The sequence below is a fragment of the Tympanuchus pallidicinctus genome, unplaced genomic scaffold (genome assembly GCF_026119805.1).
Source record: "Tympanuchus pallidicinctus isolate F22 unplaced genomic scaffold, pur_lepc_1.0 scaffold23, whole genome shotgun sequence".
Classification (NCBI taxonomy): Eukaryota; Metazoa; Chordata; class Aves; order Galliformes; family Phasianidae; genus Tympanuchus; species Tympanuchus pallidicinctus.
Window position 1 is genome coordinate 10694403 of NW_026294740.1, and position 16685 is coordinate 10711087.

At 52.5% G+C, this 16685-nt stretch overlaps 1 protein-coding gene across 10 annotated transcripts in view; it reads right to left on the reverse strand.

Moving 5' to 3' along the window:
• The window catches only part of CASKIN2 (CASK interacting protein 2), a 31320-nt gene extending 15509 nt beyond the window's left edge, over positions 1 to 15811 (reverse strand). For 3 of the 10 annotated variants that reach the window (XM_052687858.1, XM_052687855.1, XM_052687848.1), the window contains exons 1-2: positions 15511 to 15811; positions 12805 to 13520 (exon numbers count right to left, since the gene is read on the reverse strand). In XM_052687858.1, the coding sequence (XP_052543818.1) occupies positions 12805 to 12898 (94 nt within the window). In that variant the 5' untranslated portion in view covers positions 12899 to 13520; positions 15511 to 15811. Of the gene's footprint in view, positions 1 to 10654; positions 10725 to 12804; positions 13521 to 14411; positions 14915 to 15161; positions 15378 to 15506 lie in introns of those variants that run through there. The other 7 variants (XM_052687849.1, XM_052687853.1, XM_052687850.1 and 4 more) reach the window with 7 other exon arrangements.
• Positions 15812 to 16685: the final 874 nt, after the last annotated feature.

Below are 16685 nucleotides of genomic sequence, written 5' to 3' on the forward strand. Positions count from 1 at the left end.
CCCAGCCTTGCAGGCTGCACAGTACCCAGTATAAACATGCACTGCTTCCAGTTTCAACCCCAGATCTAGCTGGAATAAGCCCCCTGGGCACCCTTGTACTAAGGCTGCACTGAAGGAACTGAAGGAGCTGAAGTCCCTTTTCTGAGCAGACAGCAGAGGCCCAAAGTTTCTGCCTTCCTCCATAGTTTGCTATGGGGGACCTATAGATACTGATGGGCAAAAACAGGTTTATGGGAGCATGACAGCAGGATCGTGGTGTCACCTGGGAGACTGCTCCCTTATTTAGTATTTCACAGGGAAAATCCAACAATTAAGTATTTTAAAGTCGGAAACAGCAGGAGCAGCGCCCCCACACTGCACAGCCCGTCATCTGCAGGGACCTCTGGTCATACCCCAATTTCCCCCTTGCTGTTCCTCCCAAGCAAAGCAGGAAAAAAACAAGCAGCTTCAAAGCAGCTTTGTTCAAAGCAAACATTCCCAGAACAATGAAAGGAAAAAAGCAAAGTCGGAAGCCCTGTCCCCATCTGTGCAGCTGAGAAGGTGCAGCTCTTGCCTCTCTACTCCCAAGATTTCATGATCTCAGAGGACACGAATGGTGCTAGCACCAAGGAGAGGAAGTAACAAAAAATAATCCCTTTGGAAAGACTTGTCTGGAGTCACCCTTTTCCTTGAGGAGCAAACCACGTGCTCCTGCTGCAGGTTTCATGACCCAGAAAGACTTCAGTAAGATGGAGGGGTTCACTCCATCTCCTTCTGCTACCTTGGGGTTTGCACCAGCACATGACCATTCCCCCTGAGCACCAAGGTGCCCACAGCCCCACAGCTCATCTCCCGATGTGCTGCAACCAAGTGGGAGCTCCCCTTCCCATGAAGCTGAAATCTTCACTCCACATTCCCCAGCCCATCAGGCTGGAAACATCTGCTAAAGACTTTGGGTGGGGGAAGCCAGGCAGCTCATTCAGAGATATGGAAGCTCCATTTCCAGCTGGCTGGAGAAACACATTACCAGGAAGTGAAGTCACGGTCCCGGCTGGGATCTTGCTATTTCGCTCTGCAGGATGTGAATTCAGAGGAGCTGTATTTGCAGAGGGAAGAGGTGGAGTCTTTTCCATTTCCCCCATCCTTCCGAAAGGACAGTACACCTTCTGCAGCAGGAAGAGATGGGGCGATAGCGGGGGGGGCAGCAGCCAAGTGTGGCTTCTACAGCTACCCTGGGAAGGACAGAGGTGAGCACCACCTGTGCCAGAGGTGACACACTGGAAATGCCATGGGGCTGAGATCACTTATGGGGCTGCAGGATGCAGGCACCAGCAAAATATTTACTCTGGCATTAACAATGTGCTTTGGCTCCTGATCAGCTGGTCCAGTAGGAACTCTGAAGGAAGCCAGGGAAAGGACTGTTAGTCCTCCTGCATGCCCAGACAAAGGGGCTGCAGCAACACCTTCAGCTTTTTCAGTAATGTAATGCCAAGTAAATGATAAATTGTAATCTGTAGAGAATGCTGAACTGATCATTGAGGACAGCAATCATACAAAGGGCTTTAAAGAGATCAGGAAGGTAGCAGGCAAATTCAACTTGGGAAAATTGCAAAGTATAGCATTAGGGGAAAAATAATCTGACAGACACACATTCAGTGGGAAGAAAGGGAGGAAGCAGGATGTGGGGACCATGCAAGTAATGTGCTTGTGAATACAAAAGGAGCCAGAGCAAGGAGAACAACTCCAATAATAGCACCAGGCAGCCCTGCATGGGGCAACCCCCTTCTTGGGGTGCCTCCATGTGCCCTGTCCAAGGCTACCACATGCCCACGGCCATGAGCCCCTCAGGCTTGGTGCCAGACATGCGAAGCAAATGCCAGGAAGAGCAGCTGGAGGGCTTGCCCTGCACAGGATTAAGGCAAGTCAGTGAGTCCAGATTTGCTGAGCAACAGTTAATTAGGGAGGGCACGCAGGGACACAGCAACCCACCTACACCTGGCAGGCTTTGACACTCCAAAGGAGCATGTAACTATTTCACAGTTCTAATGACAGCCCCAGATAAAATGTAGAGCAATCAAGAGTGGCCAACAAAAACCCGTGAGTTCAAGGGATTGAAGCAAGGATCCAGACCACCAGCCACAGTAAACTGTGCAACTCCTGGAGATAGCAGGGCCAGACTGAGGCTGGGGTACCAGGCTGATGCTGCCTAAGGTGCTCTGTCCCCATCTATCCCAGTTCAGAACCCACACAGACTCTGCTGTCCCCTGCACATGGCAGCTGACATTAGGAACTTGCTCTGCCCAGTAGAGCCGGTCCTCAAAGCACGTAGCAGTGGCTGGAAACCGTGTGACTTCCTCACCCTTTAGCCTCAGGGAAATGGCTGTCAGGAGCTGCCAGGGTAGATGGAGCCACTGTCCCCACCCTGGATGTATTCTAATCTGGGCAAGGCATACACAGGATGGGAGGGGAGGAACCAGGAGGTGAAGCCATTCACTCAAGGTCACCCAGAAAGGCCGTGGGTTAAGTCACCACTCTGAATAAAGGCTCTGCCCCAACGCTGTAGTGGTCTCAAACTGAATTTTCCCCTTCCACCAGCTCCCACCCCACAGTTAACAAATTGTCTGCAGCTGAGAACTGCAGAACCTCAAACTGCTGTTCCCAGCTCATGGCTATGCGGATGGGGATGGGGTGTGAAGTCACAAGCGTTTAAAAATACCTTGCAGATGCCTTTTCTAAACTCTGACCCGTGAGCAGGTGCTGCTGTCAGCCAGCCCCACTCATTAACACACGGGCAGCTCTTCTGGAATGCACACCCTTGGCTGGGCAGGGGATGAGGAAGACAGCAGATGCTTTCAGGGGATCGGCTTTCCATCTTCATGAGACAAAGATTCCCTCTTCTGGCAAGGGATGCTGCCTCTCCAGTGTGGCCAAGACCAAAGAAGAGGCTCTCTGCTTCCCACAGCCACCTTAAGCAGCTCCAGCAAAACTTTTTCTTCCCTCCAGGACAGAGCTGACACATGGCTCCAGCCTCCACCACACCCAGGGACTCAGACGAGCAACACTTAGCCCTAGCTCCTGCAAGTGTCACTGCTGCAGCTGGCGATAGCATCTGTGTTGGGACAGAGCAATGGGATCTTATGAAACAGTGGCAGCTCCGCATTCCCACACAGCGAGGGACAACATGGATTGGTAGGGATCACTCTGCAAACCTCATCTCAGACAATGGAAGGGCAAGTCAGGAAAGGCTTGGGTACAGGGGACACTTATCCCTCCTTGCCTGTGTGTGCCATCCCCTCGTGTGAGGTCACAACAGGAAGGAGAAAGGACAAATCTGTCCCTGCTGGCACAGGCAAAGGTTCTCCCAGTCTGGAACGAGCAGCCTGAGAGAAGGACACCTTTTTGCTCTCCTTATCCCTGCCACAGGACAGGTAAAACAACTGCCTCACTGTGTCACAGGGCTGTGGTACCTACAACAAGCTGTAGGTCCCCACATGCCATATGTTTTAGGACAGGCATCTTTCTGTCCCCATGACAGAACGAGAACATACATCAGGGGCATTGCAACCACCCTGCCTTGGGCCTCAGCGGCTGCTGAGTTATTCCAGGCCCCGCATTCCTCATCCCCTGTACCACAGCTGCTCAGGGTCCATGGGTTCCCCACATTGCCCAGTCCAGGTTCATGGCCCCATGGCTGTTCCAGAGACTGCTGGCAGATGCTCAGAACCAGCTGAGGACTAGGATAACACAGAGCAGCCCTGTCTCCCACTACATACTGCATAAGGGCCAACCTACAGCAGGATCAAGGATTGTCCCCTCAGTTCCACCACTCTCCTTTGGTGCTTCCCACACCTCAACACAACTGCACAGTGCTGGGCCACATGCCAAGACCTGCCTGGTCCCTGGACCCCTGCCGGGAACCTGATCTGTTTATGCCTTCCCAGCACACCAGGTACGTGTTAGGAACGGCCCTGGCAAGCCTGAGTTGGCAGCAAAGGCAGGACTTGGAAGCCGAGCACAGAAACTCCACCTGCTGCCTCGCAGCATCCCCCAGAGGGAATGGGGAGGAGAAAGAGGGAGAGTGAAGGGGAAAAAAGGGTCACACTAGCTCATTTTCACAGGAAAAGCCACCACATAGAACCAGCTTACCCTCTTCACCACAGGGCTTATATACATTCTAGCCAGGAAAACATCCAGGATTGCATTCAGCATGAATTTGGAGACAAAAAGCCCTTAGGATTCACAGCAGGGTGCAGTGGTATGGTGCAGAGCCATAACTTGCAGGGGGCAGAGCTGGAAACCCCCCCACCCACATCAGGGTCACATTCAGTCCAGCACACTGCTAAATACAACCATAGGGACAGACACCATATTGGAGAGCACCACCAGGTGCTCTCAGGGGAATGCAATAGGTAGCAGGGCTCCTCCCTGGGACTGGGCAAGACTCAAAGGGGTCCAGAGGCAGCTGAGCTTTGAATGGCCACATTTCACCAGCCTTGGTTAAGGCAAATGAACCGCACACTCCTTGCATTTTCACAGGAAGATAAAAATGCCATCAGAGCAGCACAGCCCCAGGGATGTTACTACAATCACTCTGCCAAGGTATTGAGACACGTGCCTGTGCCACAGAGCTAGGCTGCAAATAAGCACAGCGTCACCACACCTCCTCGCTTGGCCAGAGCTCAGTGCTGCTCTGGGACATGGCTTCACTAACAAGGAAACATCTGGGGCAGCTCAGATCGCTGCCAGCTGCAGGGATGTTGCTGACTTCCCAGTACCCCACTGCCTCTTCCACTGCAAGGAGGTATATTTTCCCCTTTTTAAAACTGATAGAATACCTGGGAGGTTTTCTGAGGAAGACAGGAGCAGCTCTTCCCATCACACAAGTTCAAACAAAATCAAACCTGTGGTATTTCAGGCCAACCAGTGTACCATGGGCTTGCTCCCAGAGCAATCTCTCTGCCTTATCATGCCGGCTGAGCACCATATACCCCCTCAAAGGCAATCATTAGCCACTGCAAAGGACTCGACACAGAGGCAGGTGAGGCAAGCGGTGCTCATGTGGCCTTACTGCAGCATAGTGTGCCCCAGCCCGTGCCATTTGGGGCGGTAGTGGAGAGGCCCTGAAAAGGTGGGAAAAGGTCCAGGGGTTTCCCAGTCCATGCTCTCCCTACAGGTGCTTTACCCAATTCAGCCCTAGCCTGAAAATGCCCTTATCTACACCCATCCTTGTCAAAGGATGAGACCAACACCTGAGCTGGGCTGGGCTGCTGGAGGGGAGAAGGGAAAGAGAGCAAGGACAGGAGCTGGGGGAGACTTTGAGACCAATGCTCCAAGGGGACAAGAGGCATCTGCAAAATGGAAAGCTCGAGCCACCCTACGCTATCCTCACTGCCAGCATACACATGGTCACTTCCTCACAGATCACGAGGTCTGTACTGCAGAGATCCTGCACACAGAGGCAGAAACACCAAGGTGTGTTATGCAACTGCCATCACCAGCAGTGGTCATGGTGAACTGCAGTATTACGAAATCCCAGGAGATTTCACAGCTCATGGCACAGCCGCCAGTGGGGTTGGCTCACACTGACTGCTCCTGAGCACAGCAAGGGGAACACGTGCTGTCTTCCCACATTTGGCTGGGACCTTGTGGAGAAGCTGCGCCAGCACTGGCAGGGGTTTGCAGAAGCACACCCAAACATGTTGCACCAGGTTTGGAAAGCTGCAGGAGCCGTGTATCTGCCATGCTTGCAGGTTTGCCCTGCTCCCTTATCTTGCCATTGAAGAAGTACAGGTGCTCCAGCTTCTCTCACATACAGACTGCAAACAGCTTGTAGTGACAGTGCAACCACCCTGCACGCAGAGTGCTGCAGCCCTGGGCATTTCACAGCAGTGAGGGATGGGTGAGGACATCCGGCCCCTCCCCAGCAGGGTAAAGATCACTTCAGCAGAGCCATTTCCAAGCAGGTTGGGCATCTCCAGACAGGTCTGTGACTCATCGGGACACCTTGGCAAATCCTGGCAATGTTGCAGCCAAAGGTTCAGGCAGATCCTAGCCTCTACAGCCAGGGTGTGATTCTGGGGGAACTTGAGGCACAGTGTGGGGGAAACAGCAAGTTTGCAGCTCCCACCCTTCAGCTCCCCACCCCCTGACTGCTGCAGGAGCCAGAAAAGGTGGTTTACTGTTATTTAGTTTCTGCCCTTTCATACTTCTTCACCAAAGTTGCATTTTGCCAGTGGCAGCCCTGAGACTGGCATAGGGCCAGGCCAGCCAAAGCGCTTTTAAAAACAAAGCAGGGCGCGTGCATGCACACACACACACACACACACAGCACCAAGCACCTCTTTAACTCTTCCTGGCCTTCCCCGGTTGCTACCATGCACTCTCAGGCAGCTGGAAACCATCTTCCTCAAGAGATGCTGTCAATTGCTGCTGGAATTCAGTAGCTCTCCTGTCCTGGAGAAAAGATCTGACCCTCAGCCCAGGAAAGTTGACAGGAGGTGAGCATGGTTCTGTCCTCAGGGACAGTCTTGCCCTTGCTCCAAAGGTGCCAATGCCTATGGTGCAGAATACACTTTGAGTGGCTTTTCTAGGTTGCAGACTCAAATCTCCAGCCTCACAAGGAGGATGTCAGAGCTTTTAATACAGAATCAGCTTCCCTCTGGGTGGCAGAAAGCCAGCAGCCCAAGTACATGCGAGACAATGTCCAAGCATGTGACAGAGGATGAGGTGTGTATGAGAGGTGGCTCCCAACATGTGCCAGCCATGTGCAGTGCTTGGGCATTGCCAAGTCCTGTCCCCTCTGCTCTGGGCTGGCAAATAAGAGCAGTCCCAGAACAGCCTGCTCCCTTTCAGTGCTATGAGCAGATTGGGGAGGCTCAAATGCACCTGAGTTAGAAGATGACAATGCACAGTTTGTTGCTACTCAGATCAACTCAATCCACCATGTGCCACTTCCTTGCCGGGACCCCTCTACCCCACAACATATCACAGAATCACAGAATGGCCAGGGTTGGAAGGGACATCAAGGATCATGAACCTCCAACTCCCCTGCCACATGCAGGGCCATCAACTTCCACGTTTAATGCTAAACCAGGCTGCCCAGGGCCCCATCCAACCTGACCTTGAACACCTCCAAGGACGGGGCATCCACAACCTCCCTGGGCAGCCTGTTCCAGTACCTCACCACTCTCTGGGTAAAGAATTTCCTCCTGATGTCCGACCTAAATCTCTCCTCCCTCAACTTAAAACCATTTCCCCTCATCCTACACACATCAACCCTTTCAAAGAGTTGATTCCCCTCCCCTCTTAGGCTTCCTTTAGGTATTGAAAGGCTGCAATGAGGTCACCCCACAGCCTTCTTTACTCCAGGCTGAACAAGCCCAGCTCCCTCAGCCTGCCCTCATAAGGGAGGTGCTCCAGTCCCCTGATCCCCTAGTGGCCCTCCTCTGGACCCTCTCCAACAGCTCCCTGTCTTTCTTGTACTGTGACATGTCCCAGTCTGGCAAACAGAAGATAGGACACGAGTGCCAGCAACATCCTTGCTGCATCTCTTATCCTGCCCTAGGGAGCACTGTCTATATTACAGCCTGCACTCCTCCAGCAGCCAAGCACACATTGTCCTGGGCTGCTAAGAGCTTCCCTGACTGCCTGTTTTTAAGTTATTAACATCCAAATCAAGCCACACTTCCAAGCCAAGCAACTGAAACAGCCGCTGCAGCTCTTGTAAGATGGAAGCAGAGCCCCAAGTCCAGGGCTGAGTCACCACAAGGTGCCAGAGTGGCAGAAATCCCTCTCCTGCTCTAAACCTCAGCTTCCTGCATGCTGTGCCTGGGATTGCTTTGAACCTGCTTCCGATTCCCATAAGAGATGGGCCAGTCCCCACGCTGCACAAAGCTGGAGGCAAGCAATGCCCCAGAGCAGCTCCCTGCACATCCCTTAAGATATCCTTATGGATATTCTCCACACTTAATACTTTTTTTCTTCTTCCTACTATTTCACTCATGAAAGAAGAAAAATAGCAATAAGTGGCACAGGCTGCAACAAGGCACTGAAGACTGCAAAAGCACTTTCAAAGGAGGAGGACAGAAAAACAGACCCAGAATGAGGGTGATATGGACCTGTGAATATGGGCTGCAAAGAGGGACAGAATGATGGGGCTATGTCCACCAGGCTGGATGCTGAATCTTCTGTCTGCCATCCACCTCTGCACTACCGTTTGCTGATGGTTTATCTCCTGTGCTTGGCACAGAGATGCTTTCCTGGACTCTGGGCCCCATGCAGGGCCAGCAGTGGACCCTTTCCAAAGACAACAACTGTGAGAGGCTGGCTTTGAAAAGTGATCGCATGCTCACTACTTTTGCTGCTGCTGCCCATGTAGTGCTCTTTCTTCCCCATGAGAGAAAAGAAATAGAAAGTGCTAAAACCCACAACTGAGCTGGGACAGAAAAGATCTGTGATAGTGAGGGAAAAGAAGGTGAGGAAAAAAAACAAAAAAAAACACAGAGCACAGAGCAGGCTGGCACATGACTGCTGGAGGAGACCCCCCAAGAGAGACCAGAAGCTGTGGGATGGGGAAAGGAGCCCTCCTGTGCTGTGCACTGCAGTCTCACCACAATCCCTGAAGCAGGAAGGCAGCCATGCTTGCAGGAGCCTTTGAAGCCTCCTTCTCTCCCTTCCACCCACTGTGGGCTGGCTGGAAGCACGTTTCAGCAGGCTGCAGGCAGTGAGCTTCCCAGTGCAGGGCCACTGCCAGCCAGGCACTCCAGGGCACAGTGCCTCTCCTCACTCTGGGCTGGCTCTCAATGGGATGAAGAGCTTTTCCTGGTTCAGCAGAGCTCTATGGCATCATTCACAGTGGCCCTGGAGCACACTGCAAGCTTTCCAAGCCTGCACCCAACTGGTCCAGCCTGTCAGATCTACAGCACACATGAATAGGAAGAAAGGACCATGCCAAGGATGCTTAGGAACTTATCCTGGAAACCTAGGCTTTGAGAAACACAGTGAGGGCTGCATGCTGGTTTGATGGCTGAGCTGGATCCAGCAAGCTGTGATGTTCAGTACAGAATCACAACAGGAAAGTTGCCTAACTGTCCTTTTGCCATCACCATTTGGATATGACAGAGTCTGAAATGATAACGATGCTGCCCAAGGCAGGCTCCTGCTCTTCCTCACAGATGGACTACCAAAGCTCCCCCCAGAGCAGCCACAAACAGGACAGTTCTCCCTGCAGGACACCATGATGGGGATAGTGAGCTGGGCTCATCAGCTGGTGCAAAGGCATATCCACATCACCACAAAGTAACTCCTGGATTGGCAAAAGCAGTGACTTTTTCCCCTGCACACAACCATGGGAACTGCTGCCATTGAGACAAGGAGAAAGTCCTGCTGGACTCAGAGGGAGGGCAGGTGTTTTGGTGAGAATGGGAACACCAAGCATCAGTAGCAAAGGCTAACAAATAGCAGGAGAAATATTAAATCTCACGCTTTGGAGCTTAAGCTGATACAGCTCCTAGAGATTAGCAGGAAATTTAAGGGGGAGGAAGCAAATTATTCCACATCTGCCTGTTGCAGACTTGCAGCCAGCAGAGCCCATTCAGCATCACCCCTCTCCTCAGCCAGATAAGTGACAGCAGCATCCAAGGACTGGCACTGGGAAAAAAAAAAAAAAAAAAAAAACAACAACAACAAAAAACCACTGTGTCCCATGCTGCCATCAGTAAGAAGCACCAAGCTACACTAGGGGATAAAGCCAAGGCTTCCCATTAGGAGCTTTACTTGCATTTAACAGCTTGTTAGGTCACAGCCCAGATGGATCCAAATCCCAGGCACCCATGCCCTGCTCTTGATATAGCTGAGGTCTGGGAGTTCCAAAAGCCTCAGTGCCACTGCTGAAAAGGGGTCAGCAGCAGGCTGAGGACAACCAGCCCTTCCACAGCACTGAGTGAAAGCCCAGCAAGAAGGCCCTCTATCCTTGAGTTTAGCACGAGTTTGCTCAGCTGTTGCACTTTCTTTGCACTTCATGCACATTTAAACAAAAAGCTTCACCACTCCCTTAAGAAAGGCAAACAGTGAGTCCAGCTCCTGTTCTCTTCCACAGCACCTCCAGTCCTAGGCTACCGCCAAGGCATTAAGGCTCACTCCTCGGACAAGTCTCCCCACCCCCCCATCAGCAGCTGTCCCCACTGCCTTCACCCCACCATGGCTGCAATGAGCTGGGATGGGGTCTGCAGGTCCCCTTTGCCCCTTCCCAGGGACTTCTAACCACCCTGCACAGCCTCCCTGGTTCTGTTGCATTGTTAGTGAGCACAGCCAGGCAGGAATGTGATTGATCGCCAGGGAGAAAGGCCAAAGCCGTGACGGGTCGTTTAACAATTTCAATTAAACTCTGCAGTGCTGAGACGGGGAGGGGAAGGGAGGGGAGAAAGAGAGAGAAAGAAATTAAAAAGAGGGATGTTTCTACTGCTGCTCAGGAGAAATTCAACAAAGCACAGCCAGGGCAGTGGGAGCAGACTCTCTCCTTCCAGCTATGAGTGACTATGGCATCATCCCCACGGCCCCTTCCTGCAGGCAGGATATCTGCCCATGCTGACTCTAATCCTCCCAACCCAAACTTTCTCTCTGCCCCTCCCTCCTCCACACCCCCAGCAGCCTTACAATAATAGGTGCTGTGACCCACTTGCACAGCGGCGCTTGCTTGGGGATGAGGGCTGCACACGGTGAATATTAAACAATGTGTCCCTGAAGTTCCCGCTGCCGGGACTGGCACTTGATTCTTGCTTATGTGCGGTGACTTTTTTAGGCACAGGAAGTCCCGGAGGGCTAATCACAGTGACGGCACTCTGAATCCATTAAGACAGCAGAAGGACTCTTAGAGGGATTTTAAAAAAAAAAAATAAAAAAATCAGCATCTCGGTCTGTCATATGGAAAAGGCACTTTAACGAGCAACAAACGCTCCACTCACACGGCATGGGCAGAAGGAGGCAGAGGGAAGCATAAGGGATTGGCAGCGGCTGCCCCCCATGCAGTGGCTCAGGGCTTGCAGACAGTGCCTTGCCATGGTCTGGGCTTTTTGCTCCCCCGCCTTATAAAGGAGTAACATGAACATAAGCATAGCGAAGGACCCGCTGACGCTGCTTCAATGGGGGATTTCAATGCACTCAATTCACCTGGGTGTCCCGTGGCTGGAGGGAGGGAAGACGCCAGAGAAAACACAGACAGGCTTTAACAGGGAGAGAGGTATTGGAGGTCCACCCCCGGCACACAGGCAAGGAAAGCTGTGGGGGCCCCATGCCCGCCCACATTATGCTGCCTGGCCACAGGACACCAGCTTGGGGATCCAGGTTGCATCTGCTGACATTATTTACTGCCTTGGAGTGGCTTTCAGGCCTTCTGCACGAGCAAGTCCATCTTGCTCCAGCCCTAAGATCTGCCCTACACAGGCTGCAGCCCCAAATAGGTACAGATCCTGAGCACTGAGCAGAGGCAAAGGCACCTGATCCTGTCACCCAAAGGGGCACCCAGCCTCCTCTGTGATAAAAGCAGGCTCAGGGCTGGCTCCAGTGGGAAACAGCAGCCCACATAGATTTATAAAGCTTTGGCACTAGCCAAAGCCTTCTAGGAGCCAATCCTGGGGATTTTATCCCCATCTCACATCTAAAATCCTCAGCCTAATTCATGTTTCTCAGCACCAGCCTCTCTGCTCTGAGCTGCACCGATTAAGAATGAGAGCTTTTACTCTTGGCTGCTTCTCCCCACTCCCTCCAGTTTTTCCCTCAAGTTTTCCTGCAGAGACCCCTGAGACCCTCCCACAAAGCACAGCCTGGATGACAGCCATAGCCAGACGGGCTCTTTGGGAGACTATATGAACACTTTGCTGTAGGGAGCTAATTCTAGATCTGTTTTGCCCGTTCTAACTTCCCAGTCAGTCATCCCTGCAGGCTGTAAGCATGGGACAGGGGATTCTCTGGCCAATCCTTGCCCAGAGTGGCTCCCACATCCCACACAGGAGCTGTGCAGCTCCCCCTGCTCACACCCCGCAGACAAGCACCCTTTTGTTTACTTTTTCCAGTTTGCTTCTCTCTGCAACTTGCAAGCAGTGACCGGAGTACCTGCTCATGAAGCTCAGACTTTTGCAAGTTCTGTAGCACTAGGTCTGCTCTTCCACCTTTTACACCCTCTGTTTCCAGTGTGAGTTGTCAGGTACTTTCAAGACACCAGGGCCCCCATGACCTTCACAACACCTATGGGAGGTGGGCCACTGGCCCATCAAACACCTAACACTGGTCAAGCTTGCCATTTGCTTTGAGCCTGCTTGCAGCTGGCCTTTCCAAGCATACATGAAAGAAATCAGGACTGCTGAAGGGTTAAACATTACCAGACTGAAATTCAAGGTTTTACAATTGGTTCCAGTCGACTGGCTTGGATGATAATTTTTCACAAGATAAATACAAAGTAAGTGGCAATTGCTAAAGACCTTTTGTACCACATCCCCCCAAGCAGCTTCATGGACTCCCCTGGTATTTGTTTCCCTTTGCCCTTCCCTGCTCAGTGCCCACACTTCAGGGCCCCTGGCCCTGAGCCCAAAGGGAACCCGAGCTCTGCTGGGAGGATCGTTTACAGCTCAGTCATTCATCAACACAGGCTGCATTCACGCCTCTAACCACAGCATAACTCTCCCATGGGGGTTCAAAGTCTGCACTACCACCCCAGCTCAGATGTTCAGAACAAGCCCTGCACAGAACCTGTGGACACAGCTTGTGGCTTGGGACATGCAGTGACGCCCAGAGGAAGGAAGGATCCCAGCAGCCCTGCACCCAGATACTCACTGGTCTTGGATGCTTTGATCTTGGCCACCAGCTTCTGCACACCAGGTATGTCCCCATTCTTCACAGCCTGGATCAGTTCCTGCTCTCGCCCCATTGCAGACAGGTGGGAGGAGCGGCACAGAAGGAAGAAGCCTTCAGATCCCACTAGTTTATAAAGCCATTGAAATAAGTTTGTAAATCCTCAAAATATGCCTGAATAGGAGGTGAAATCCAGCAAGAAGAATGCCTTAAAATCCCACAGGACATAAAAAAAAGGAAGAAGTCTCCCTTTCAGCAGCAGAAGTCTCTTTCTTCATTGGGAGCAGCAGGACCCAGATGGGGTTAGGCTGAAGAACATGCCATCAGTCAAAATGAGGAGAGTTCAGTGCTGCAGGACCAGTTACTGGCCGCCACAGAATGCTACAAGACCAAACGAGGCAGCTCAGGGCAGGACAGCCAGCGGGGCCAGCGTCAGGATGCTGCCAAACCTGCGCTGGACTCTGCAGCCAGAGGTGTCTTGCTTGGCTATCCTTGCCAGGCTATGCCACGCTGATGAGTCCCTAATCCTTCCCAAAGGGATTACAGGCTTGTTGCCATCTGGAAGTTATAGATCCTTTCTCTCTGGTGCTCATTAGCGCTTTTGTTTCAGCATTCCTCTTGCAAACTGTGCTGCAGCCACAATGGGGAACCCTGCACACAGATGAGCCCTGTTTCAGGCTGGCACAGCAACCCAGGACCTGAGGAAGGGAAGAGAAGAGTCAGCCTTCAAAGAACATTTACCTCCCGGCTGGCACCATCATGATAGCTTTTGTATCCATGTCGAAGAACAAATACTTTGACTATATTTAGTCCTGGTGGGACTCGGCTCATCCTTGTGATAAAAAGAGGGAAGGACCTGTGGAGGAAGCCTTCTGTAGGGGAGCTGTGGATGGATGAGCGGTGCTGCCACTGCTCCTTCCCTGTTCTCACAGCCCATGGGGCTGTGCATGCTGTGCACTCTACACTGACCACAAATGGGGTCCAGGTCACTGCAACTTCTCCCTTTCCCCTCTGCCACTGGTAGCATCCAAGTGATGGAGCTGAGGTGGTTTTGCCAAGTCTTCCAGGGGCCCTGAGACTGGCTGAACCTGCCTGGTACCTTTCCCATCTGGTACAGGGACAAACCCTGGCCTTTCAAGCTACCATGAAAGCTCAGTGCTCTGGGATTCAAGACACTCTGTATCCAATACATGAACGCTACTGGGCCCAAGTGAGCGCTGAGTGCAAACCATAGCGCAACCGTGCTTCAGGGAACATGATGAAACCCCCATCCTAGCTGTACAGGGCACCCTGGAAAGGGCCCAGGCTTCTCCAGCCATTCACATCTCCCAGCCAACACTTTGTCCTGTACCTGGGTTGACCAAATAGGGCAGTGAGAAACTCTATGCTGGTTCAGGACCATGTATCCAGCAGGCTGCTCTGAAGCCCCAGGGACAAGCATGAAATCAGGAGGGCAGGCAGCATGCATTGTTCCCGCTGCTGGTCTGTCACACATCGCCCCACCACTCCAACCCAGGTTGGATGGGAACCAGTTTCAGTATCCCCCAGCCGCTGCCCAAGTCTGTTGTCTCCCTTTCCAAAGCACTCACCCCCAGCCATTTAAATAACGATGGGTGCTTCTACTTCTGAGCAATCGAGGTCACCGTTTTGAGGGCAGAACACACAGGAGAGAGAAAGAGCAACAGTGGGAGAAGTCTGCCTGGTTCATGGGCAAAAGCAGAAGGGGCGTACCAGTCCCTCATGGGACCCCACATCAAGCATAGTGTTGCTCACCCCACCCACTTGCAATACTGGGAGCTGCAGCTGCCTGCAAGCACAGATCCCCAGCACCAGGCTCCCCTTGCTCCAGCCCTTCCTTACGCACAGCTGCAGAGACAATGCTCCCATGTAGGTGTAGCTCCTGGGACAAGACAATGCCCATGTTCCCATACCAGACTGAGGATTTACCCCTCTGCTGTCATTCCCCGAGTCTCTGGGTTTGCTGACTGATGACTCCTCAGTGCAAGGCTGCCTGGGAGTTAAGTGCCTGATGCCAAAGCCCATGCACACACAAATCAGATAGCACGTCTTCGTACCACAGAGCACCCGCACCAGCTTACCTATTGTACAACAAAGTTTCAGCTACTGGAGTCATAACACCTTGACACAAACAAATTGCTTTCCAACACCTCCTGCAACCCTCTGTCTTCAAAACTACTTATTTTATTTCACTCAGAGATCTGCATCCAACTCCACACCCCTCTGCAAGCACAAGATACAAATACAGGACCGTTGAGGATATTTACACATTCATTATCTGTGCAGCTTCACCTAGAAAACTGCCTCACACTGCTGCCTACCTCTCCTGAAGCACACAAGACTCAACAAACAACTCTGAAGTATCAAGAGCTCCAAATACCAATCTCCACCTATTCAGCCTCCCAAGAAAAGAGCAGCAGCAAAGGCAAGACTGGAAGAAGGCACAAAGCTGGAAAAGCAAAACATCCCTCCCACAGGAGCAAAGCGAAGCTTCAGCCCACAAATCCATCCGGAGATCCGAAGTATCTGAAACAGTCCTACAGCCGCAGGAAAAAAAAGGAGAGAAGGAAAACAACCATCAAACAATTTACGTAAGTAAGGAAGGAAAGATGCTAATGAGGAATCGGCAAAGGAACTCGGTCTGGAGGGGCGGGGGAGAACCTCACCTACCTCGGGAAACCCCGCAGGGTCCCGCTGCGCCTCCCACCACAGCGCTGCAATCCGGCGGCGCTCCGAGGGAGCTCCGCTCCACTTCGGGCGAACCGCCCCGAGTTCTGCGCGCTCCGCGTCCCGAGCGAGGCGGCTCCGCGGACGCAACTCACCCGGGGGCGCTCGCAGCCCGCCGAGACGCACAGCCTGGACTGGATGGGCCGGGCCGAACCAAAAAAAAAAAAACACGCCGGCGGCCCCGAGCAACCGCTCCTCCGCTCGCACGGCACTCAGCCGGGTCCTGTTCGGGCTGACCCCGTCCCCGCAGGAAATCCCTCCCCGGGCCGGTCTGATTGGAAAAAACCGGCGGGATGTGCGGGCTGGGCAGGGCCAGGCTGGCTGTCACTCACTGTGATGCGCCGCCAGATTTGGGCAGGGGAAGGGCCGGGAGCTCGGCTCCTGGGTCCTGCTCCGCGCTCCCAGCTCCGGCTCTGCTAGTTAGGCTGCCGAGAAGGGGCGGCTCGGAGCTCAGCTGTGTAGTTCTGAAGGCTGCTGGACCCTTTCAAGTCGGAAGTCCACAGCCCCTCATCCCAGCCCCGAACTCATCCCGCTTTTCCGAACCACTCTTCGCTCTTCCAAATCGCCTTCTTTTCTGCCAGCCCTTAGCAGAACGAGAGAGCAGAACCGAGCACTCCCACGCAAGCACTGTGCTCTTGAAACAAGAAACTGCTAATAAAGCTGGACAGCTTTTGCTACATGATACCACAGGATTTACCAGCATCTGATCTGCTTAAAAACACACAGAGGCTTTAACTTTACTCACTAAGTGCCTAGCCCACAGCCCAAGGGGAGGTGCAGGCATCTCTTAGTCCTAAAAGCAACCCCAAAAAAGGGTTCCTTGAGCAGTCCTGCTAGGGGAGGACAGGGTGAATCGTCGTGAGGAGAAGCTGATGCTTCCAGAAACTCCCAGCCTTGTGAGTTCAGGAATAAAGAGATCATTATGCACACCTAATTATAAACATCAACATTTTACAGCTTCTATGTTGAAGCATGAAGTAGCCCTGCTAGGAAGCGCAGGGAAGTGAACGGTCTTGTTACTCCTTCTTTGAGTTTTGTCAGAGCTGTAAAGCACATTGACATTTATAATAATCCCCTAAACTTACATAGCACCTTTTGTGCTTTTAAGGATCTTAACT